Below are 24,552 nucleotides of genomic sequence, written 5' to 3'. Positions count from 1 at the left end.
GCTTTATACTCCTAGGGATTATCTACAGTGTGGCATGTCATGGCGATTCGTTCTTTTTTACTGCTGCTTAATATTCCATTGTATACATAGACTACACATATTCATCCTCTTGCCTTCATGGACATTTCTGTTGTTCCCAGGCTTTCGTTATTGAGGAGAGAGGACAGGGATACCGGGAACATTCTTGGGGCATGCCTCCTGGGGGGCATGTGCGTGATTTTTTTGAGAGGCCAGAGGAGTGGAATTGCTGGATCAGGTGTGAAATCAGCTTTAGGTTTGATGCTTCAGCCTCACTGACCTCCTATCCTTGGACAAGCCTCCAGACCTCTGCACTTGTCCTTCCCTCCTTGGGGAGCTTTCCTTCAGGGCTTCCCATGGCTGGCTTACTTGCCCTTTAGGACTCAAATCAAACACTATCTCTTCAGCCCAAATGTCACTCTCTCTGGCCCCCCATCTAAATGAGTCACTCCCATCCCCACCTCAGTCCCCTACATCTTATTCTTTTCATAGCATCTTCCAGCACAAACAGAAATAGCCTTTCTTTATTTTTGCTGATTTGTCATTATCTTCCTTAGTAAGCAGACTTGCTTGGAGAATTCCATGGACAGAGGAGCCTGGTGGGCTACATGTCGCAGAGTCAGACACGACTGAGCAACTAACATCTTCCAAATCCCCTAGTAGACTAAAGCAGCCCCAAAAAAGCTGGGACCATTCTTGTTCATGGCTGCATCCCTAAGAACATCCTGATATGGAGAGAGTGCTCAAAAAAAAAAATATTTTTAATTGAGGTGGAGAGTAGTATTAATCCCACATTAGAGATGAGAAAGCTGAAGAGATGAAGCTCAGAGAGGGTAAGCCATGTGCCCAAGGACGCAGAGCTTGGGAGTGGCAGAGCCAGGATTTGAACCCAGGTGTGAGCTGTCCCAGAGCCATGTTTGCTCCTGGAGGAGGCTGTCTTATTCTGACGTGAACTTTCCTTCCCCCTCCCCTGTTATCAGCTTGCCATTCCGGGCCACCTGTGCAGCCAGACTTTGGAGAGCACAATCTGGATCCCGTTGTCGGCTGTCACCGCCCCATCTGTGGTGGGTGGGGATGTGGCCTTGGACCATGGGAGACCTGGTGTTCCACCACCTGTTCCGGGAATGGGGCCCAGTAGGGCCCCCCACCCATCTTCTGCCCTATATTAAAGCCTTGGGCTATGAATCCCTTTCTTATCGTCTCAAAAGTCATGATGATCCAGCTGCTGAGTTTTCTCCTATTTGTGGCCCTTGGTAAGACTCCAGCCTGTGCTGCCCTGGGCCAGGATCCCTTGAAATCTTCCACCCACCCTGAGTCTCTCGAGCTCAGTGCCTCGCATAGGAGAGGGCTCAGCTTGTAGCTGAGGATGGCTGTGGAGATTTTCAGCTCGGTGCTGGAGCAGGAGAATCGAGGGCAAGCTGTGGGTGATGGACCAGCTCAGGAGGAGGACTGGGGGACCCAAACCCCTGGGTGGGAGTCCTTGACAGAGCCGGTGGTAAACAAAGTCTAATGGTAAAGAGTCTGGGCTCTGTGGTTAGACTGCTTAGGTTTGGAATTTCTGTTCCTCGGCTTAACCCTCCAACTCTCCTCTCACACTCCCCTTACTGCACTCCATATCCTATGATCTAGCCTTTTCCTGGTACCTCTGCCATATTACAGTACAGCTCAGGGCCACCTTCTCCAAGCAGCCTCCCTAGACTAGCAGTAATGAATGGTAACAGTTCATGTTTACTGAATGCTTACTATATGCCCGGCAGAATGCTTGGGGTTTTTTTCTTATATTATCTTCTGTAATCCTCGCAGCAGCCCCATGAGGTCTGTACTATTATCATTCCCATTTTGCAGATAGAGAAACTGACCCTCAGAGAAGTAAAGTGGCCCATCCTAGAACCAGGGGCAGAGCTGCACTTTGAATCCAGACAGCCTACTCCAAAGCCGCCCCTCTTCAGGACAATAGCTGTCGCTCCTCGAGCCCGCTTTGGGCAGCAGGCGCTGTTCTAAGTGCCTCAGGTTTACTCCTGCCCTGAAAGGAAGCCACGTGTTCATCTCCATCCCAGACTCCCAGGACTCCAGAAATCCCTGCTCTTGTCCAAATGCTCACTGTTGATACGCGGCTACCGGGGCCAGAGAGGGGAAGGAGTTGTGTGGGATATCACAGCCTGTCTGGGGCCCAGACCTCCTCTTTGCTTTGGGGGAAACTTGGGGCTGACTGACACTTCTCCTGTCCCCTCTAGCCTCAGGCTTCAGCCAGCCTTTCTCCCGCCCCTCCTCCAGAGTTGTCAACGGCGAGGACGCGGTCCCCTACAGCTGGCCCTGGCAGGTAAGAGCGATACCGGCTGCGCTGTTTCCCACCATGGGCTCTGCGCCCCGTGCTCTGATTGCAGGGCATCCAGTCTGGACCCCACTGCATGCTTCCAGTATCCACTTCAGTTTCCCAAAGGCCAGGAAACCCTTGGATAATCGCCTTCATACAGAAGTTTTGCCCATTTAACCTGTAATTCTCACTGGGCTGTTTGTAAGTTAACAGTAGACGCTGCGGAAAGAGAAATGTTTAACCCAAGGGTCAGTGCATTAATGGTGGAAGTTCAGCGCTATATTTAGGGAGGGATGTGAGGTCTTATTTCCCAGGCCAGGGACCAAAGCCTCGCTCCCTGCATTGGAAGCACAGAGTCTTAACCCCTGGACTGCCAAGGAAGGCCTGCCACCATTTTCTTTAAACTGATACACTTTTAAAAACTGAAATGCCTACATCAGCCTCATTTTAGCAATACTGGTCAAGAAATCATGGATTTGATGAGCTAATTATACATTTTTCCCCCTGATACACATTATGCTGCTGCTAAGTTGCTTGAGTCGTGTCCGACTCTGTGCGACCCCATAGATGGCAGCCCACCAGGCTCCCCCATCCCTGGGATTCTCCAGGCAAGAACATTGGAGTGGGTTGCCATTTCCGTCTCCAATGCATGAAAGTGAAGTCGCTCAGTCGTGTCCAACTCTTAGCAACCCCATGGACTGCAGCCCACCAGGCTTCTCCGTCCATGGGATTTTCCAGGCAAGAGCACTGAAGTGGGGTGCCATTGCCTTCTCCGTATTCACATTATACAACAGGGCTATAAAGTCTGAGAGCAATAAAGGGATGAAGGGCTTTTATGGAGGTCAGTGGAGGGAGGCAGAGAGGACTAGTCTCATGGCAGTAACACAGTAGCCACTTGTCACACGTGGCTATTAAAATTTATGTACTTATTTTAATTTTTATTGGAGTGTAGTTGATTTACAAAGTGGTGTTAGTTTCAGGTATACAGAGAGCGAATCAGTTATACAGAAACATGTCCACTCTTTTTTATAGACTCTTTTCCTGTATAGGCCTAAATTTAAATTCATTAAAATTAAGTCACATTTGAAATTCAGTTGCTCAATGCTGACCACATTTTATGGATTGATTGACTGTGCTGGGTCTTTCTTGCTGCACGCAGGCTTTCTCGAGTTGCAGATAGTAGGGCTACTCTTCACTGCTATGCATGGGCTTCTCATAGCAGTGGCATCTTTTGTTGCAGAGCACAAGGTCTAGGGTGCCCAGGCTTGTTGCAGCTCTTAGGTTCAGTAGCTGTGACTCAAGAGCCCCAGAGCACAGCCTTAGTAGTCGTATGGCTTTAGTTGCTCCAAGGCATGTGGAATCTTCCCGGACCAGGGATCAAACCTGTGTCCCCTGCATTGGCAGGCGGGTTCTTATTCACTGCACCACCAGGGAAGTCCACTAACCACAGTTTAAATTCTCCATAACCACACGTGGCCAGTGGCTACCACGCTGAGTCCTACCAAACATTTCCATCATCACAGAAAGTTCTGTGGGATGCCATTGGCCTGTATCAGGTGTCCTCTGGCTTGTTCTGCAAAGGCTGAGAGAGGAAACGTTTTAGCCTCTGTTAGCCCTGTGGTTTCCATTGCGGTGACTTAATTCTACCGTTGTAGCTCAAAAGCAGCCATGGAAGGTCCAGTTGTGTGTGGGATGGGCACTGCCCGTTTCCAGAGGATGTCATTCTGTGTTACTACTGCCCTCTAGAGTTGTGCAAGGCACAACCTATACAGCCATAGCTAGCAACCCCCCTTGTGGGGCTCAGACCACTCAGAAGCCCCCTCCCTTGCCACCAGGTCTCCCTGCAGTATGAAAAGGAGGGAGCGTTTTACCACACCTGCGGCGGCAGCCTCATTGCCCCTGACTGGGTCGTAACCGCGGGCCACTGCATCTCGTGAGTTTTCTCGCTTGCCCCTGTCCCTGCGTGAGACCCAGGCAGGCTGGGGCCGTGGAGGACGGTGGGAGGGGGCAGGGGAGGCCGCTCAGGCCTAGGCTGACGTCACCTCCGCCGGCAGGACCTCCCGGACCTACCAGGTGGTGCTGGGCGAGTATGACCGCTCTGTGCTGGAGGGCTCCGAGCAGGTGATCCCCATCAACGCTGGGGACCTCTTCGTGCACCCTCTCTGGAACTCCAACTGCGTGGCCTGCGGGTGAGTGATCTCTCAGGCCGGGTACCCAGGGGCTCCTCTGCGGGCCCCTCTAGGACCCGACACTGATGCAGAGAAGACTCCCAGGGGCAATGCATCTGAAGGTCAGAGCCAGGAGAGCCTCTGGGGATCACCCCCTACCCCAAACCTCTCTCCCTACAGAGGGGACAGCGGGGCCCAGGCAGGGGCAGGAACTCCCCCAAGGCCACTTGGTTCCTTGGCTTCAGAAGAGGAGTGCCTTAGGAACCCCAAATCCAAAGGTTCCTCCATTCAATGGACACTCCTCCAGAGCCTCCTGGGTTCCCAGCATTGTGGGCCAAGGGAGGAGCACTGGACTGAGAGTCAGGCTCCAGCACTAGTCGCTGTGTGGCTTGGGCAAGTCATCAACTTTCTCTGGACCCGAGTTTGACCACATGTCAAAGGTGACCACATGTCAAAGGTGACCACATGTCAAAGGTGACCTTCTGGGCTTCCTGGGCGGTCATGAAGGTCAAGAAGGCCATCAATGGGTGAGAACACAGAGTAGGCTTCCGTGCGTATGCAGAATTGTATGTCTGGGTGGCTTTGCTCAGCATTTTTCCGGGGAGAGGATCAAAGGAGGGTGCAGAACCCCTGTGAGTGCAGGAGTGAGGGACCGTGATGATCAGGACCTAGACCCATCTCTGCAGGGCTCCTGGGGTAAGTGGAGAGAAAGTCAGACCCAGATGCGATGACCTGAGTGACAAACAGGCAGATGAAAAGACAGCGCTGGTTCTCCCAGTGTGGTCCCCAGGCCAGCAGCAGCACCTGGGAACTCACTAGGAAGGCCAGTCTTCGGGGCCTCCCAAACCCACTGCATCTGAAACTCTGGAACTGGCTCCGACAACCTGTGTATTAACAAGCCCTCCTCTGATTCTGACACGGATGACGTGTGCGAACCCCTGGTATAAAAGCCAAGCACAGTTACTGAGGCCAAGGGTCATTGTGGGCTGAAGGGGCCAGGGGAGCTTCCAGAAGTTGCTCAGCAGTAAGAATGCATGGGATCCAGAGGGGAGCATCGGGGGCATCCCGGAGGTGAAATATCCTGAGCAAAGCTAGGGGCTGGAGCTTAGTCTAGCTGGAGGGCCAGGCTCCTCCCTGTGACTCTTCCCTCCTCCCCAGCAACGACATCGCCCTCGTCAAGCTCTCGCACAGTGCCCAGCTGGGAGACAAGGTCCAGCTCGCCAACCTCCCTCCCGCCGGCGACATCCTGCCCAATGAAGCCCCCTGCTACATCAGCGGCTGGGGCCGTCTCTACAGTGCGTGCTGAGTCCTTCAACTGGCCATAGGGACGGTGGGCAGGAAGACAGAATCTGGGGCGAGGGCTGAGGGCAACACCCAGAGCATCCTTGCGCTTTTCTTATATTGCTCCTCCAGCGGCCGCCTTCTCCCCTCATCCTCCCAAACACGAATGTGTGCAGCGGGACAGTTTTTAGTGTCTCCTTTGTGCCCGTTGCCGGGATGTTCTGATGGACAAAGCGGGCAGGACCACATGACCTGGTGGGAGGAGACTTTCCCTCACACTGGAGGAGCAGGCTTTCCTCGTAGCCCCCACACCATTCTGGGGCTCCCAGCTCTGACTCAGACCCCGGCCTGGGCTCGGCGCCCCCACGGCCCCTGCTCACTGCTCTCTGTCTGCACAGCTGGCGGGCCGCTCCCGGACAAGCTACAGGAGGCGCTGCTGCCCGTGGTGGACTATGAGCACTGCTCCCAGTGGGACTACTGGGGCATCACTGTGAAGAAAACCATGGTGTGCGCCGGCGGGGACACCCGCTCCGGCTGCAACGTGAGTCAGCTCTCACCCGCCCGCAGCGGTTCAGGGCTGCAGCCCCTCTGCTGGGTGTGCAGGGCCTGGGGCCCCTCTGCCATCTGCCTGGGAGCCGGAGGAGGAATCTTGCCCATTCAGCCTCCAGGCCAGGCAGGACTTGGAGGAAGTCAGCGCAGCCCAGACACACAGCCCTGGTCTGTCACACTGACTTGATCTGGAGCAAATCACTGTGCCTTCCTGGTCCTTGGGAGTCCCCTTCAGTACATCAAGGAATGGGGCTTCCCTGAGAGCTCAATTGGTAAAGAATCCATTTGCGATGCAGGAGACCCCAGTTTGATTCCTGGGTCGGGAAGATCTGCTGGAGAAGGGATAGGATACCCGTTCCAATATTCTTAGGCTTCCCTTGTAGCTCAGCTGGTAAAGAATCTGCCTGCAATGCAGGAGACTTGGGTTCGATCCCTGGGTTGGGAAGATTTCCCTGGAGAAGGGAAAGGCTGCCCACTCCAGTATTCTGGCCTGGCGAATTCCATGGACTGCATAGTCCATGGGGTTGCAAAGAGTTGGACACCACTTTCACTTCACTTCACTTCACACCAAGGAAAATAGGCATCGTGATCTCTAAAGTCACCTTCAGCTCTGGGGTCCTGAAGTCATAATTAAGCAATATTCTCATTGTACTATAAGTGAATATGAATAATACTAACTGTGGGAATAATAATCAGAACTACTATTAGCTTGCTTCTTCTCTACCAGGCATTGTGCTAAGACTGTAGGCTTATCATCTGTCACAATATCTCATAAGATGGGCATAATTGGTATCATTCCCCATCACAAAGGGCTTCCCAGGTGGTGCTAGTGGTAAAGAACCCGCCTACCAATGCAGGAGACATAAAGAGAGGCGGGTTGGATCCCTGGGTCAGGAAGATCCCCTGGAGAAGGAAATGGCAACCCACTCCAGTACTCTTGCCTGGAGAATCCCTTGGACAGAGGAGCCTGGTGGGCTACAGCCCGTAGCGTCACAAAGAGTCGGACACGACTGAAGCAACTTAGCGTGCACTCACGAACCCATCACAAAGGAGCAAAGTGAGGCCCAGAGAAGTCAGGCCATACAAGGCTTTCTCGAGCTCCCCAAAGTCAGAACCAATTCCTTGGAGCTCAGATGAGGCTCAGTCCCCTACGGCTCTCTGACTGTTCCAGGGTGACTCTGGAGGACCCCTCAACTGCCCAGCAGCAGATGGCTCCTGGCAGGTCCATGGCGTGACCAGCTTTGTTTCTGCCTTTGGCTGCAACACCATCAAGAAGCCCACGGTGTTCACGCGAGTCTCAGCCTTCATTGATTGGATTGACGAGGTGAGCGGGGCAGGGTGAGCGGAGAGGGCTCTGGGGGCTAGGTCGTCTGAGAGGTGCTGGGGGGATGGGTGAGAACAGCAGATCCTGATCCCAGGAGATCAGTAGTTGGGGGTGGGGGTTGGGGACCTTCCAGAGGGGCTTGAGGATGTTTTCTGCAGCCTCAAGGGTTTCTGGGTAGAGTTCTGAACACTGCTGAACTTCCTTATTTCAACAAGTGTTTAGGAAATGCCTCCTCTGGTCCAGGTCTTTTCTTGTCATGAGGATAGAGTGATGTGTGGCTTGTGGGAAACAGATGACTAAATGAGCCAACTGATGAAATGGGACGGACACTGTGATAGGTGAAGCTCAGGCCCCAGTTACAGTGCCAGCTTCACCTGGGAATGAGTGATCAGGGAGGATTAATATTGTTCATGACAAGAGTATTAGTCACCATCCATGGACTCTTAAACATATGCCAGGAACCGTGATGACACCTTATGTGTTTAATTTAAAACCCACATGAAGTAAGTATTATGATCACTCCCATTATACAGATGAGAAAGTTGAGGCTAGAGAGGTCAAGTCACTCTCCCAGGGTCATACAGTGACATAATGAGTGACATGGCTGGGAGTTGAACTCAGTTCCATATGGCATTAGAAGCTGTGCTCCTGACTAGAACATTCTGGCTTTACCCCCTCTTTTTTTTTCAGACCATTGCAAGCAACTAAGAACCAAGGCCAAGGTGGCAGTGCCCATCCACACTCTTGGTAAAAAATAAAAGATCTCTCAGAAAATTCCAACTTGAGTCTTTCTTTCTTCTTTGACTCACCTCTCTCTTTCCAGCCCACTTCTAGAATCTTAGATGTTATGTGTAGAAATAAGACTCAACCCTCTCATATTAGAATGAGAGAAAAATGAGGCTCAGATAGAAGGGAGTTGTTGTCAAGTGGCCAAGCATCCCCATTTGCCTGGGAGTGAGGGGATAGGAAAGGACGTTGCATGGCTAAAACCAGGTGAAGGACTTCCTTGGTGGTCCAGTGGTTAGACTTTGTGCTTCCACAGCAGGGAGCACGGGTTCAATCCCTGGTCAGGGAACTAAGATCTTGCATGCCACGAGGTGTGACAGAAAAACAAACAAAAACAAATGGAGTGAGTTCTGGGAAGCTGGACGCCTTGCATAGCCACATGCGCAATGACTGGCTTTTCAGTGCAGGCCTAAAAGCATGGTAGAGCCTGCAGAAATACCGTCCTCACCAGCCCCTTGGGAAGCTCATGATGGAGGGGGCATGGGCCGTGTATTTTCTGCTTCCACTGATGGGCTGGGGAAGGAGGACCGCGGTCATTCATTCATTCAACAAGCATTCATTCCTTCAACCCGAGGATGCCCACAGGGAGAAGACAACACGGTTCCTGCCCTGAAATGGCTCAACATTTAGAAAGAAATGAGCAGAGCATATCGGAGTCACTCAGTAAACATTTACTGGGCAACTTCTCTGTTGACAGTTCAGGGCTGAGAGAACAGAGGTGAGCAGGACAAGCTCAGGGAGAGCTCTGGCTGCAGTGGGGGGTGGACGCAAACACAGATGGACATGCGAGGCGGAAGCCGAGGTCAGGGCCCAGAGAGCCACCGCTGACGTCCAGAGGACACAAAAACAACTCAACTCTTTGACTCCTATTTCTCCTGAATACCTTGAAACACGGTTCCCAAAAAGACACACAAATATAGCTTTCAATATTAACATTGCTCCCTTGCCCCTTCACTTGAAAAATTACACTTCTAAAGATTAAAAAATAAAACAAAAAAACTACACTTCTAGTGTTTAAAATTAAAAGACACAAGATGATGAAGGTGAAGTCACTCAGTCGTGTCCGACTCTTTGCGACTCCATGGACTGTATCCTGCCAGGCTCCTCAGTCCATGGAATTTTCCAGGCAAGAACATTGGAGTGGGTTGCCATTTCCTTCTCCAGGGGATCTTCCCAACGAATAATATATAAAACACCCACATAGCTTCTCTCCACAATAAACACATTTCACGTTTTTGCTTCTTATTTTCTAAGATAATAATTGTAGTTCAGGTGGAGGCCCTTCTGTACTCTATCCAAGGGTCTTCATCTTCACGCTTGCGGGGTTGCCCACTCAGTATTACTGGTTTTCCCTTGGGGCTAGCAGTTTTGTGCAGCAGAGCCTCTCCGCTGCCCCCTGAGGGACATGTAGTAAGTGTTAGCTGCTCAGTTCAGTTCAGTTCAGTTCAGTCACTCAGTCATGTCCGACTCTTTGTGACCTCATGAATCGCAGCACACCAGGCCTCCCTGTCCATCACCAACTCCCGGAGTTCACTGAGACTCACGTCCATTGAGTCAGTGATGCCATCCAGCCATCTCATCCTCTGTCGTCCCCTTCTCCTCCTGCCCCCAATCCCTCCCAGCATCAGAGTCTTTTCCAATGAGTCAACTCTTCACATGAGGTGGCCAAAGTACTGGAGTTTCAGCTTTAGCATCATTCCTTCCAAAGAAATCCCAGGGCTGATCTCCTTCAGAATGGACTGGTTGGATCTCCTTGCAGTCCAAGGGACTCTCAAGAGTCTTCTCCAACACCACAGTTCAAAAGCATCAATTCTTCGGCGCTCAGCCTTCTTCACAGTTCAACTCTCACATCCATACATGACCACTGGAAAAACCATAGCCTTGACTAGACGGACCTTTGTTGGCCAAGTAACGTCTCTGCTTTTCAATATGCTATCTAGGTTGGTCATAACTTTCCTTCCAAGGAGTAAGCGTCTTTTAATTTCATGGCTGCAGTCACCATCTGCAGTGATTTTGGAGCCCCAAAAAATAAAGTCTGACACTGTTTCCACTGTTTCCCCATCTATTTCCCATGACGTGATGGGACCGGATGCCATGATCTTCATTTTCTGAATGTTGAGCTTTAAGCCAACTTTTTCACTCTCCTCTTTCACTTTCATCAAGAGGCTTTTTAGTTCCTCTTCACTTTCTGCCATAAGGGTGGTGTCATCTGCATATCTGACGTTATTGATATTTCTCTCGGCGATGTACTCTGCATGTAAGTTAAATATGCAGGGTGACAATATACAGCCTTGACATACTCCTTTTCCTATTTGAACCAGTCTGTTGTTCCATGTCCAGTTCTAACTGTTGTTTTCTGACCTTCGTACAGATTTCTCAACAGGTAGGTCAGGTGGTCTGGTATTCCCATCTCTTTCAGAATTTTCCACAGTTTATTGTGATCCACACAGTCAAAGGTTTTGGCATAGTCAATAAAGCAGAAATAGATGTTTTTCTGGAACTCTCTTGCTTTTTCCATGATCCAGCGGATGTTGGCAATTTGATCTCTGGTTCCTCTGCCTTTTCTAAAACCAGCTTGAACATCAGGAAGCTCACGGTTCACGTATTGCTGAAGCCTGGCTTGGAGAATTTTGAGCATTATTTTACTAGCATGTGAGATGAGTGCAATTGTGCGGTAGTTTGAACATTCTTTGGCATTGCCTTTCTTTGGGATTGGAAGGAAAACTGACGTTTTCCAGTCCTGTGGCCACTGCTGAGTTTTCCAAATTTGCTGGCATATTGAGTGCAGCACTTTCACAGCATCATCTTTCAGGATGTGAAATAGCTCAACTGGAATTCCATCACCTCCACTAGCTTTGTTCGTAGTGATGCTTTCTAAGGCCCACTTGACTTCACATTCCAGGATGTCTGGCTCTAGGTCAGTGATCACATCATCGTGATTATCTGGGTCGTGAAGATCTTTTTTGTAGAGTTCTTCTGTGTATTCTTGCCACCTCTTCTTAATATCTTCTGCTTCTGTTAGGTCCATACCATTTCTGTCCTTTATCGAGCCCATCTTTGCATGAAATGTTCCCTTGGTATCTCTGATTTTCTTGAAGAGATCTCTAGTCTTTCCCATTCTATTGTTTTCCTCTATTTCTTTGCATTGATCACTGAGGAAGGCTTTCTTATCTCTTCTTGCTATTCTTTGGAACTCTGCATTCAGAGTCATGTCCAACTCTGTGACCCCAGGCACTGTAGCCTGCCAGGCTCCTCTCTCCATGGGATTCTCCAGGCGAGAACACTGAAGTGGGGTGCCATTTCCTTCTCCAGGGGATCTTCCAGACCCAGAGATTGAACCTGGGTCTTCTGCGTTGCAGGCAGATTCTTTACCATCTGAGCCACCAGGGAAGTCCAATGCAAGAAACTTACTCTTGGGACGTCCCTGGCAGACCAGTGGGCAAGTCTCCCAGTTTCTACTGCAGGGAGCATGGGGTTCAATCCCTGGTGGGGGAACTAAGATCCTACATGCCAAGCTGTGCGGCCCCTCACAAAAAAAAAGAAAGAAAGAAAGAAAGAAGAAATATACTCTTGTTATAAGTACATATTATAAGCTGCTTGAGATTTTGGGTGGTTGTTACAGTGACATGGACCTAGCCTATCCCCTCTCCCGACTCATAAATGGAGTTTGGTGCTTATCCTTCTACTCCTCACTGTTATATTTAGATCATAAGTATAACTATCCATAAACCATATATTACTTTACTTAGTTTTAAAAAAATACATGCATGGCATCTTGCCATACTGATTTTCCATAACTTGCTTCCTTCACCAAATATTTTCACCCAGTGGTTTTGAGGTCTAATCTATGCTAGTTTATCTCTCTCCAGTTCGTTGCTGCAAGATTTGTAGAGTATGCTATTGCCCAACAGCAGCAGGTATTTATCCTTCCCCCCCCTCCTGATGGATGTTTAGAACAGGGCCAGTTTCTCCTATTTCAAACAGTGCTTCAGTGAACATCCTTGGACATATCTCCAGGCACACACGAGAGTGGTCCTAGGGCATATTCCAAGAAATGGGATGGCTAAGTGGGAGAGTGTGCTCGTTTTCAGCTTTTCAGTTCAGTTCAGTGCAGTCGCTCAGTTGCGTCTGACTCTTTGCGACCCCATGGACTGCAGCACGCCAGGCTTCCCTGTCCATCAAATTGTTCTCCAAAGTGATTGCATCAACAGTATCTGTTAACATTCTCGTTTTTCTTTTCCCATCTACTGGCTCCACATATTACAACTGCCCCACATTTTTCTCCTAAAACCACCCCTGGAATCTCAACCATTCCTCCTGAAACCCTCTCCTCCAGTCGCTATCCCCACTCCATGTCCTACAAAAGCTCAGGAACTGGTCTGGTGAGGCCAGAGTGAGGGCAAGGGAGGAACTGAGTCCTCCCTTGGACTCAAAGACCTCCGCAATCCAGGGGAGTGGGGAGGATGGGAGATATTCTAGAACAAGGATACGATTATCATCTGTATGGAGACAATGCTGGACGATATATGCAACTGTCAAATGTTCCCAGGCCACTGTAGTATGTCTTCTTCCCAGTGGGTCAGGGAAGGCCCTCAGACAATTTTCCAAAAATAGTTTTAGGACAAAAAGCAGTCAAACATGTAAAATTCCATCCTGTGGCTGGGCAATGGGCCCTCAAGGGCCCTCCACCCAGCTTCAGGAGGAGGCTGAGGGCTATGACAGCCTTCTCAGGTATGTGACCAACAGGGAGTTAGGACATCCTGCTAACTATACCTTTCAACCATACGGAACTAAATGTTTTTGTTAATTCAAAAAGAAAAAAAAAACAGCTTAAAAAATTCACTTTTTAAATCTTCAGTTCAGTTCAGTCACTCAGTCATGTCCGACTCTTTGCGACCCCATGAATTGCAGCACTCCAGGCCTCCCTGTCCATCACCAACTCCCGGAGTTCACCCAGACTCACTTCCATCGAGTCAGTGATACCATCCAGCCATCTCATCCTCTGTCGTCCCCTTCTCCTCCTGCTCCCAATCCCTCCCAGCATCAGAGTCTTTTCCAATGAGTCAACTCTTTGCATGAGGTGGCCAAAGTACTGGAGTTTCAGCTTTAGCATCATTCCTTCCAAAGAAATCCCAGGGCTGATCTTCTTCAGAATGGACTGGTTGGAAGAGTCAACAATTCCATTATCTTTTCCTTTTTCAGAATATTCATATCAGCTCAGGTTTAGAAACTTCCACTTTGGGAAAGATTTGTAAAAATCACCTACATTCCCATCTCTCTTCCACAACTGCTTCCATCATTTTGATATGCTTTCCTCCACTTTTTTTCCCCCCTCATCCACTTCTTTTTCTTCCCATTTAGAAAACCTATCAACATGTAGATTTGATGGGCATGGACTGAGCGCCTACTGGTATTCTGTGCCAGGCACGGGCAGAGGAGAATGAACCTAACTTGGGTCAGGTCCTCTCAAGCCCACAGTCTGGACAGGAAGCCAGGGTGGAGACTTGGCCTGGTGTTCTAATGGAGGCCCAGAGGGGTGCAGGGCCCGGGGAGCTGGGGTCACACTGCAGGAGGGAGCCTGGAGTGCTTGATGGCCCTCAGATCCCAGTGCTGAGGCAGCAAGGCATTCCTATCAAACATGAATCTGTCAAGTCTTCTGTTGCCAATTATCACCAGAGACGGTGTTGAGAAACCCTATTCTCTAAAAGCAGAGACGGGCAGAAACTTTGAGAACAGAGCATCCCTCTCTGGTCTGGAGGGTTGAAGCCAGACTTTTTGTGGAGAAGCAGCCGGGATTACCAACCTCAGTACAGAGCTTCAGATAAGGGGTTTCTGGACGCAATAGTCTATATCGATCTTAACTTTCTGCTGTCCAAGGAAACAAGACCAGGGATTTGCTTCTCAGTCCAAGTCAAATGTTAACCCTTCTCCACACAATGCGGTTTGCTCTGAGCCCGTCAATAGGGCTTCAGTTCATTTTCACCGAAATTCCACTCTTCTCCCTAATCCTATGATAAGCCAGTCTCTTCCTTTGTTTGGCTCCTCTGGGTGCTGTCTCCCTTGCTGCATCAGGTTAATAAACCAACCTAATTTTGTTAAATGTTCCCACTGGTCTTTATCAGATTAGCTTGATCATAAAATCTAAGCCTTCTCTGTACATTCAGTTACGCATTGATTCGTTCAGTCAATGTTTAGCCAGCCTATGTTCAGTGGACGTGCTGGAGGCATGGTGAGAGAACAGTCAAGGTCCTTGGCCTTGTGGACCCTGCTTTTAGTGGAGGAGGTAGAAAAATGAACAGGTAATAAAAACAGGGTAACAGGGCTTCCCTGGTGGTCCAGTGGTTAAGAATCCGCCTGCCAATGCAGGGGACATAGGTTTGCTCCCTGGTCTGGGAAGATTCCATAGGCATCGGGACAACTAAGCCCGAGTTCCAGAACTACTGAGCCTGCACTCTAGAGCATGAACTCCACAAGAGGAGCACTGCAGTGAGAAGCCCGCTCGCTGCAACTAAAGAGTGGCCGGAGAACAGCAGTGAAGACCTAGCACGGCTATAAATCAATAAAAAGCGATAAAACCAAAACAACAACAGCAATGAAAACAGGGCGTCAGGCCATAAAAGAACTGGATGGGTGCCTTTGGAAGGGCAGGGAATTCCAGTGGTTAGGGCTCCACCCTTCCACTGCATGGGGCATGGGTTTGATCTCTGGTTGGGGAACTAAGACCCCACATGTCGAGAGAAAAAAAAAAAAAATACATAAGAGGAAGAAGAATGGGCAGGGCAGTGAAGGCTGCTTTAGAGAGGCTACGTTGGAGCTAGAACCTGGATGAGCAGATCTCCAAAGAAAGCACTACAGGCAGAGATCAGCAAAAGAGGTGAAGATGAGCTTGTGTGAAGATGAGATTGTCAGGTGCACAGAATAACAAGGTCAGCGTGTCCTATCTTTTTATCCTTTTGTACAGTTCGGGAGGTTCCCACGGCAAGTATGCTGGCGTGATTTGCCATTCCCTCCTCCAGTGGACCACGTTTTGTCAGAACCCTCCACTATTACCCGTCCATCTTCAATGGCCCTACATGGCATGGCTCATAGCTTCACTGAGTTATGCAAGCCCCTTCGCCATGACAAGGCAGTGATCCATGAAGGGGTAACAGAAGCAGAAGAGATCAAGAAAAGAGAGCAAGAATACACAGAACAATTGAACAAAAAAGATCTTAATAACCCAGATAACCATGAGGCTATCTGAGACAGACATTATCTTATCCAGAGACAGACATTCTGGAGTGTGAAGTCAAGTGAGCCTCAGGAAGCGCTGCTGACAATAAAACTAGTGGAGGTGATGAAATTCCAGCAGGGCTATTTAAAATTCTAAGAGATGATGCTATTAAAGTGCTGCACTCAATATGTCAGCAAATTTAGAAAACCCAGCAGTGGCCACAAGACTGGAAAAGGTCAATCCTCATCCCAGTTCCCAAGAAGGTCAGTACTCAAGATTATTCAAACCACCAGACAATTGCACTCATCTCCCATGCTAGTAAGGTTATGCTCCAAATCCTTCAAGCTAGGCGTCAGCATTATGTAAACCGAGAACATCCAGATGTTCAATCTGGGTTTAGAAAAGGCAGAAGCAGAGATCAAATTGCCAACATCCACTGGATCATAAAGCAAGAGAATTCCAGAAAAACATCTACCACTCTTTCATTAACTAGGCTAATGCCTTTGACTATGTGGATCATAACAAACTGTGAAAAATTCTTAAAGAGATGGGAATACCAGACCATCTTACCTGTCTCCTGAGAAACCTCTATGCAGATCAAGAAGCAGCAGCTAGAGCCTTGTATGGAACAACTGACTTGTTCAAGATTGAGAAGGGATACAAGGCTGTTTATTGCACCATGCTTATTTAACTTATACACAGAACATATCATGCAAAATGCAGGGCTGTATGGATTACAAGCTGAAATCAAGATTGCCAGGAGAAATATCAAGAATATCAGATATGCAGATGATACCACTCTGATGGCAGAAAGTAAAGAGGAACTAAAGAGCCTCTTGATGAGGGTGAAGGAGAAGAGTGAAAAAAGCTGGCTTAAAACTCAATATTAAAAAAACTAAGATCATGGCAACTGGTCCCATCACTTCATGACAAATAGAAAGAGAAAAGGAGGAAGCGGCGACAGAGTTCCTCTTATTGGGCTCTAAAATCACTGTGGACGGTGACTGCAGCCATGAAGTCAGACGATGACTGCTTCTTGGCAGGAAAGCTATGACAGACCCAGACAGCGTGTTAAAAAGCAAATACATCATTTTGCCAACAAAGGTCCATATAGTCAAGGCTATGGTCTTTCCAATAGTCATGTATGGATGTGAGAGCTGGACCATAAAGAAGGCAGAGTGCCAAAGAATTGATGCTTTTGAATTGCAGTGCTTCAGAAGACTCTTGGACAGCAAGGAGATCAAACCAGTCAATCTTAAAGGCAATTAATCCTGAATACTCATTGGAAAGACTGATGCTGAAGTTGAAGCTTGAATAGTTTGCCCATTTGATGTGAACAGCACACTCATTTGAAACAATCCTGATGCTGGGAATGATTAAAGGCAGGAGAAGAGGGCAACAGAGGATGAGACGGTTGGATGGCATCACCGATTTAATGAGCATGAACTTGGGCAAACTTTGGGAGATGGTGAGGAACAGGGAAGCCTGGCATGCCGCAGTCTATGGGGTCATGAAGAGTTGGACACGACTTGGCGACTGAACATCAGTGTGTCAGCTGATGGGGTGAACAGGAGGCTGGGGAGAGACGAGGGAATAGGGTAAAATACAAAGTTTAAACTTTTCTCTCAATGATACAATAATTGTATGCAGAACCACAATGTACATACTTTTCTTATAAACCTATAGAATTGGAGCTGCTCTGGGACCCAAAAGGGCTGTCCCCCTTCCCCCTCGTCCCTCTTACCTGAGAAGTTTTCTGAAGTATTCTCAAAGAACATAAGAACTGAAGGGGGGAATGACAATTGGAAGTTTCTAATGCAGATGGTGATTGCAGCCATGAAATTAAAAGACGCTTACTCCTTGGAAGGAAAGTTACGACCAACCTAGACAGCATATTAAAAAGCAGAGATATTACTTTGCCAACAAAGGTCCATCTAGTCAAGGCTATGGTTTTTCCAGTGGTCATGTATGGATGTGAGAGTTGGACTGTGAAGAAGGCTGAGTGCCGAAGAATTGATGCTTTTGAACTGTGCTGTTGGAGAAGACTCTTGAGAGTCCCTTGGACTGCAAGGAGATCCAACCAGTCCATCCTAAAGGAGATCAGTCCTGGGTGTTCATTGGAAGGACTGATGCTGAAGCTGAAACTCAAAGTATTGGAGTTGACTCATTGGAAAAGACTCTGATGCTGGGAGGGACTGGGGGCAGGACGAGAAGGGGATGTCAGAGGATGAGATGGCTGGATGGCATCACCGACTTGATGGACATGAGTTTGAGTGAACTCTGGGAGTTGGTGATGGACAGGGAGGCCTGGCGTGCTGCGGTTCATGGGGTCGCCAAGAGTCGGACATGACTGAGCAACTGAACTAAACTGAACTGAACTGAATCTAGTTCAACCCCCTCATTTTACAGATGGGAAAACCAAGGCAAAGAGGAGGTACATGTGGCAACTGCACTGTAGGAGTGAGTGGGGGAAGGACCGCAGTCACTAGGGGAGGTAGGGGTAGGGCCATGGCAAGGAGCCCTGGTTCTCCAACCACCTACTTGAGTACCTAGCCATCTAGGAGTTTACGGAAGACAAAAGGCGTATCTTCCCTTCCCCAGGGACATTGGGTCTGGGGTGATAACCCAGCAGGAGGCACTGAGGCGCCCCTCTTAATTTCCTAGCTCATGCCATCTAGATAGGAGAATGCAAAGCCCAAGTTCCTTCCCTACAGGATTAAGAGCGAACTGGGAAGGCTGCCTTGGTTAGCATCTCTGCACTTCCTCTTACAGGCTGTGCTATTTAACCTCTGTGCCCAGACTCAAAAACCGCCTTAGTAAAAATCTGAAATTTCAGTTCCTACGGCATTACCGACTCAACGGACATGAGCTTGAATAAACTCCGGGAGTTGGTGACAGACAGGGAGGCCTGGCGTGCAGCAGTCCATAGGGTCGCAAAGAGTCTGACACGACTAAGCGACTGAACTGGACCACTGCAATTGTGAAGGTCTTGACGAAGAGACACACAGGACTAAGATTTAGCCTCCTACGCACAAGGGGTCTCCCCCAGGAGTGACTGCCAAAGCCCCACGGGCACATGCCGCACTCTCTGGGTGGGTCTAAGTGGGTACATGGAGACACCTAGTAGACTGCGCCCTCTGTCCATCTGGAGCGACTCCACGGGAAGCCATACCGACCACTGTCTCCCAGCAGCAGCCAGCCAGCCCTCTAATTTGGTTTCTTTGCTCTGGGTGGTGCAAAGGATCAAGGGTGTAACCTCAGGGTGGGGCGCTGACTCAGCCGCGGGCAGGCTCGAGGAGTGTCTCAATTCCTGCTGCATCCTCTTTCCATTCTGTTGGGCAAAAAACTGCTGGTCAGAAAGGCAAAGGCCTCCCCTGCACTGGAAGAGCTCCTAGGCCGGACGCACCTCTTCGCTCATTCGGGAGGACTGGGGACCGAGGGAGGCCAAGAGACCAGCAGGGGTTAAGACCATGGAGCTGCAGGGCACCGCCAAGGCCTAGAGAGACCCCGCCTCCCACCCCCACGCCTTGGAACCCTATTTCCCCTTCCGTTTCCAGCTTCCGGGCGGGGCGCGACTTCCGGTTCCGGTGGTAGGCTACAAAGCTCGGCGCCGAGCAGCTGATTTCCCTTTCCCGGAGCCGGTGGCGGGGCTTGGCGTCTCGCTTCTCTCCTTCCCCCGTTCACCCGGCCTTCCGAGGGGCACCTGCGCAGGTGAACGCCCCTCCCCGCCCCCTGCACCTCCCTCCTCCGCCGCGCACCGCTGGGTGGGAGCGGGCGGCCGGGGCGGCGGCCCTGGGAGTGGGGAGGCCTTTGCCTGTGGGGTGTGCCGGCTGGTCTGCCTGGCGTGGCCTTGGGGCCCCGCTAAATGTCCCAGAAAGGAGGACGTCCAGTTCTGGATTCCCCAGATGCGCCTTTTCCGGCCGGATCTCGGCCGTCTGAACCGCGCCCAGGTGGTGGGAGGAGTCGGACCCAGGTTCCTGCAGAGACGCCGGGGATTTTTGTACTGGGCTGGGTGGTCCCGCCACTTCCTAGCCTTGTGACCTTGGGCAAGTCCCCTTTCCCCGAGCCTCAGTTTGTTTATCTGTGAAATGGAAATGACAGTAACGGCCCTACTGGGTTCTCGGGCAGGACTCGATGACGGAAAGCTACTGATTTTACAGGACCGTGTGGCCTGTAAAATTCAACAAATGGAGCGGTGGAAGCTGCTTGGAGACAACTGGGGCGGTAGAGAATCTTATCGAGAGTTTAACCTGAGTCGCTAAGAGAATCACGTAGAGAATGTGAAACGCACAATATCAGATAGGAGATAAGAGTTCCCTAAGCTGGAGTTATTGACTGGTGAGGATACGCATTCTGTATGGCAGGTGGCCTTCTCAAACTGATTGGGTTTGGAAGCTGGGTAAATCATGGAGCTGATCACCATCTTCCAAAGCCAGCTTTGAAAACTGGCCTGTTGACAGTTGAGACTGTTCGTAGAAGTCGAGTTTGGGAATGAGAAGAATTAGTAAAAGGGTATTTTTCTAAGTGGATTAGGGGTTTTCTCTCAGAACAGTTTTGAGCTGGAGGGGAAAACCTGAAATGTTTTCTCCCTCTTGAGTTGTCATGAAAGTAGCATGCTGCTGCTAAGTCACTTCAGTATTGTCCGACTCTGCGACCCCATAGACGGCAGCCTGGGATTCTCCAGGCAAGAACACCGGAGTGGGTTTCCATTTCCTTAGATGTAGCAAAAAAGAACACAGTACAGAAAGGTATAAGAAAAATGTTTCCCACTTTTACTGTTCTGCTCCTCAGAGGTAAAAAGAATTTCTTTGATAACCTTCCCGGTACCTTTATAGATACATCAGGTCGTATAGGGCTTACGTGTATGTGTTTTTAATTTCCCCAGATGAGATTACATTATACGTATTGATCTGCAGCTGGGGGAGGGGAGCTATATTATGGAAAACTTTACACATCGGCTCTCATAGGCCTCTTTCATTTCTAGGCCTCTTTCATTTCTTCCAAGGCCGCATAGTATTCTGCTGAGTGGCTGACAGTACTTTAATCACGTCCTTGTTGATAAGGGCTTCCCTGTGGCTCAGTGGTACAGAATCGGCCTGCAATGCAGGGGACACAAGAGACACAGGTTCAGTCTCTGGGTGGGGAAAATCCCATGGAGATGGAAACGGCAACCCACGCCAGTATCTTGCCTGGGAAATCGCTTGGACAGAGTAGCCTGGTGGGCTACAGTCCATGGGGTCTTGAAAGAGGTGGACACAACTTAGCGACTAAACAACAACATCTTAACCACATTCCTGTTGATGGCTTAAGTTGTTCCCAAGATTTTGCTATCGTACAGTGTTTCATCCAACCTTTCCTTGACTATTTCCCTTTTATTCAAGGCACCCCTGAGTTTGGGGGGTATTCTGCATTTGTCCTTCTTATCACCCTGGGATAACTTATTTTGAGGCATGAGCAACACCCTGTTGATTGAACAGAAACCCAGATAATAAGGGAAGTGATATGTTCCAAAAATACCTGCTACCGGGTCTAGAATCAATTCAGAGCTCCTAGATGGACTTTCTGGTGGTCCTGTGGCTAAGACTGTACTCCCAGTGCAGGAGGCCTGGGTTCAATCCCTGGTCAGGGAACTGGGTTCTACTTGCCATAACTAAGAGTTCCCATGCTGCAACTAAAGATCCTACATGCCTCAAGTAAGACCTGGTGCAGCCAAATAAATAAAATAAATATTTTTTAAAAAGTTCTAGAAAATAAATCAGTGAACATTTAGAGATGAGGTGTTAGGAGCCAAGAACAATTTAATTCAGAGCAGCTGGTCAGTGTTAACAGTTGTCGGCTTCTATAAGTTGTTACCTAGGGAACAGATTTGAGACTGGTGTAGGGAGGATTTTAAATCTCAACACTTCTGCAGTGTTGATACAGTAGGAAAGAACTGATCCTTGGGGGAGGTGGTAATAACAAAAACAAGGTGATCTTTGTAAAGTGACTTCATAGGGATTATAATCTTTGATTGGACATCCCTGCTGTGACAAATAGTCGTTTCTATACTGTTACCTTAAGTCTTTTTTTTCCTTTTAAATTAACATAGAATGTGGTTTTCCTGTAAATAATCCCTCTTTGGACTGGGCCCTAGCCTAAATGAAGCAAAACCTTTTTTGCCCCAGCCTTTCACAGGTGTTTGATTTACCTATCAGACCCCCCAATCTCCCTTCTTCCCACTACAGCTGGTTTGCTAGTCCTGGAGCTCTCAAACATCTAACGAGTCAGAAATCCATGCTGCAAGGATTCTTACAAATTCAGTTCCTCATACTTTGAGGGAACTTAGGATCTTGATCTTAATAGAAAAGCTTTTTTCCTTTTTTTTAAATTGCCACAGACTCCACCCTGATGGTAGCTCCTAAAGTACTTTTTTAACACTTGCTATTCTTTCATCATAAAAGACCGGGGGAGATAGAAAAGACGACAGAGTATATGAAAAAACAGACTTTTCCCCCCTCTGTTTTAGCATTTCTTCATAATTTGCTTTTAAGTATAGCAAATATTCCATAAAAGTGGTTGGAGGAAGCAACCGTGATTTTAAAGACCACCCCCCCCCCCCACAAGTCATGAGCATGTATGTTTGTATTGGAGGGGGGGTGGATGGATGAAAGGTTTTTCCAGCTAGCAAGGCCAGCATTCTTGACTCTTTGTGCTTGAGAATCTACTACATCTTACATTTTGGTGAACTGTTGACAAACTTTCTCAACTGTGTCCATTGATCCAACAAGAGGAAACAAAAGCGAAATTTCTCTTAGCTTTATTAAGATTGAAAAGTTGTTGGAACCTAGGTCTCTTCTAGTTGGTGGACCAGATCCTTGAGATCAGGGAGGTTTTAACATCCTTTAAGGTTTGTTTTTGTTGAGCCTGACTTTTCTCTTTGTGCCTAGGAGTCTGAAAAATCCTTTTGCAGAGTTCTAGGATGGAAACTGAAGGGTATCCAGAGATGCAAAGAGATGGAGAAGTCCAGAATGATGAAATAAGGTCACCACCAAATGAGAGGATGGCTGAGGAGCCAGAAGGCATCCTGATAGCGCCGCCCCAGGTCCAGGTTCCGCCAGAGAGCCTGGATGAAGACTCTGAAGATGACCTGGAGACCGTGCCCCGAAGGAGTCCTCTCAACCCTGCAGCCTCCAGGCAGAGGTTCCGGGAGTTCCGCTATGAAGATGCGGCTGGGCCCAGGGATGTCCTGAGACATCTCCAGGAGCTTGCTGGACAGTGGCTGCGACCTGATATTCACACGAAGGAGCAGATTGTGGAAATGCTGGTGCAGGAGCAGTTCCAGGCCGTCCTCCCTGAGGAGCTCAGAGCTTGGGCACTGAGGTGTCAGCCTGGGGTCAGAATCACCGGCTAAAATCTCACTGCTTCTTTTTCAGCCTACATATGAGAAGTGACCAAAGGCTCTCTTTGTTGCAAATCCAACTACAGTCATGAGAAATCTGAACCTTGATTTTCTTTGAGCTTGCCTTTGCTAGCTGTAATAAGAAGCAATGAAAACCTTTTTTTTTTTTTTGCCTGAAGCAGCTCTGTTTCCTGGCACCGTGAACTCCAAAATGAGTTTCCCTGCCCTCTTGTAAGGACAATCAGTCTGCTGCTTGTTTTTGCTCTGCTGAATGCCTCCCCTTTTGCACTTTGTGACATGCTTTAATATATAGTTTTTACGTATCCAAAGAGATGATTGCTTCAACTTTAATATTCTTGATTCTGGCTGTGGTGGCTTGAATGGAAGCTTCTGTAACCCCACCAGTAACTCATTTGGGGTATCCTTGAAATATTAAAGTTTGATTCTTAATAAAAATGTCCTGTGGTGATTGCCAGTCTGGCTCTTAGTTGTCAGCATTTGAGAAAGGTGGGATAATTATCAGGAGTACATGTGAGCTGCAGATAAGAACTATGTGGCATTTGCTGAGCTGGCAAATAGGAACAGGCCTGGCCTTTGTTTTCAGAGTCAGCGTCTAAATTGGGCAAAACTGAGAAGGGGGAAAGGGGTCAGAAGAGGTAAGTAACTCAGGTGGGGCTGTTTGATTTGCTCTTTGTCCATTTCCTTATCTTCCTCAGCTCATCTTCCTGCAAGAGGATTAAACCATCTGAGGTTCTGTTCTTCCTGGAACAGAGGTCATCCTGGCTTTTTGTGTGTAGAGTCCTGTACTTTGGTTTGCAGCTGAAACAGCAGTAGCTGTGGCTGTGACAGGTAGAGAGGAAACAGCAGCTCCTTCCCCAGCATGACCCAGTCTTGAGGAACCTTTCTGCCTCTGCAGCCTGGCTTTTGGGATAGGAGTGGGGCTTGAGTTCGATTCTGCTGATGTTTGTTGAGTACTTCTGTGCCTCTGGGACTCTTCTTGATGCTAGAATCCCAGGTGGCGCAGCAGTAAAGAATCTGCCTGCCAGTGCTGGAGACACGGGTTCAGTCCCTGGCTGGGGAAGATCCCTTGGAGAATCCCATGGACCGAGGAGCCTGGCAGGCTACAGTCCATAGGGTTGCAAAGAGTCAGAAATGACTGAGCACACACAAATATAAAACCCAATTTCAGGGAATCGCCTGGTGGCACAGTGAATAGGAATCTGCCTGCCAGTGCAGTTCGATCCCTGATCGGGGAAGATCCCACATACCTGAGAGCAACTAAGCCCCTGTGCCATAACTGCTGAGCCCATGTGCTGCAACTACTGAAACCTATATGCTCTAGAGCCTGTGCTCTGCAACACGAGAAGCCACTGCAAAGAAATCTGCACAGCAGCAAAGAGCAGCCCTCACTTGCCACAGCTAGAGAAGGCCCTCACAAAGCAATGGAGACCCAGTGCAGCCATAAATTAAAAATATAAAGCCCAACTTTAAGGAAATGTATTGTTTCTAAGGAGAGGAAGA

General features: G+C 48.9%; 2 protein-coding genes and 1 long non-coding RNA gene across 3 annotated transcripts; 2 read left to right on the top strand and 1 right to left on the bottom strand.

Moving 5' to 3' along the window:
• Window positions 1-1,116: 1,116 nt before the first annotated feature.
• Window positions 1,117-8,434, top strand: LOC102404335 (proproteinase E). The gene is made up of 8 exons (XM_006041530.4): window positions 1,117-1,271; window positions 2,253-2,338; window positions 4,168-4,265; window positions 4,387-4,521; window positions 5,659-5,795; window positions 6,180-6,322; window positions 7,502-7,654; window positions 8,345-8,434. Exons 1-8 carry the CDS (start codon window positions 1,199-1,201, stop codon window positions 8,360-8,362), a joined length of 843 nt encoding a protein of 280 aa, XP_006041592.1. The 5' UTR covers window positions 1,117-1,198; the 3' UTR covers window positions 8,363-8,434.
• Window positions 8,435-16,860: 8,426 nt separating this feature from the next.
• LOC123332240 lies at window positions 16,861-19,141 on the bottom strand. The gene is made up of 3 exons (XR_006549054.2): window positions 18,910-19,141; window positions 17,398-17,536; window positions 16,861-17,228 (listed from the first exon to the last, which is right to left on the bottom strand). It is a non-coding gene; the product is annotated as an uncharacterized LOC123332240 (long non-coding RNA).
• A 64-nt stretch (window positions 19,142-19,205) lies between these two features.
• Window positions 19,206-23,487, top strand: LOC102404010 (SCAN domain-containing protein 1). Its single transcript, XM_025278764.2, has 2 exons — window positions 19,206-19,364; window positions 22,580-23,487. The coding sequence occupies exon 2, from the start codon at window positions 22,612-22,614 to the stop codon at window positions 23,041-23,043; it is 432 nt and encodes a 143-aa protein (XP_025134549.1). The 5' UTR covers window positions 19,206-19,364; window positions 22,580-22,611; the 3' UTR covers window positions 23,044-23,487.
• Window positions 23,488-24,552: the final 1,065 nt, after the last annotated feature.

This window comes from Bubalus bubalis, chromosome 2 (assembly GCF_019923935.1).
Source record: "Bubalus bubalis isolate 160015118507 breed Murrah chromosome 2, NDDB_SH_1, whole genome shotgun sequence".
NCBI classification, from domain to species: domain Eukaryota; kingdom Metazoa; phylum Chordata; class Mammalia; order Artiodactyla; family Bovidae; genus Bubalus; species Bubalus bubalis.
Note: the sequence above shows the minus strand (reverse complement) of the source record. Positions and strands in the feature narration are given on the sequence as shown.

Coding starts and splice junctions, on each gene's coding strand:
- LOC102404335 (XM_006041530.4), top strand. CDS start 1,199: ATGAATCCCTTTCTTATCGTCTCAAAAGTCATGATGATCCAGCTGCTG. Junction 2,339..4,167: donor CCTACAGCTGGCCCTGGCAG/GTAAGAGCGATA, acceptor CCTTGCCACCAG/GTCTCCCTGCAGTATGAAAA. Junction 5,796..6,179: donor CGGCTGGGGCCGTCTCTACA/GTGCGTGCTGAG, acceptor CTGTCTGCACAG/CTGGCGGGCCGCTCCCGGAC.
- LOC102404010 (XM_025278764.2), top strand. CDS start 22,612: ATGGAAACTGAAGGGTATCCAGAGATGCAAAGAGATGGAGAAGTCCAG.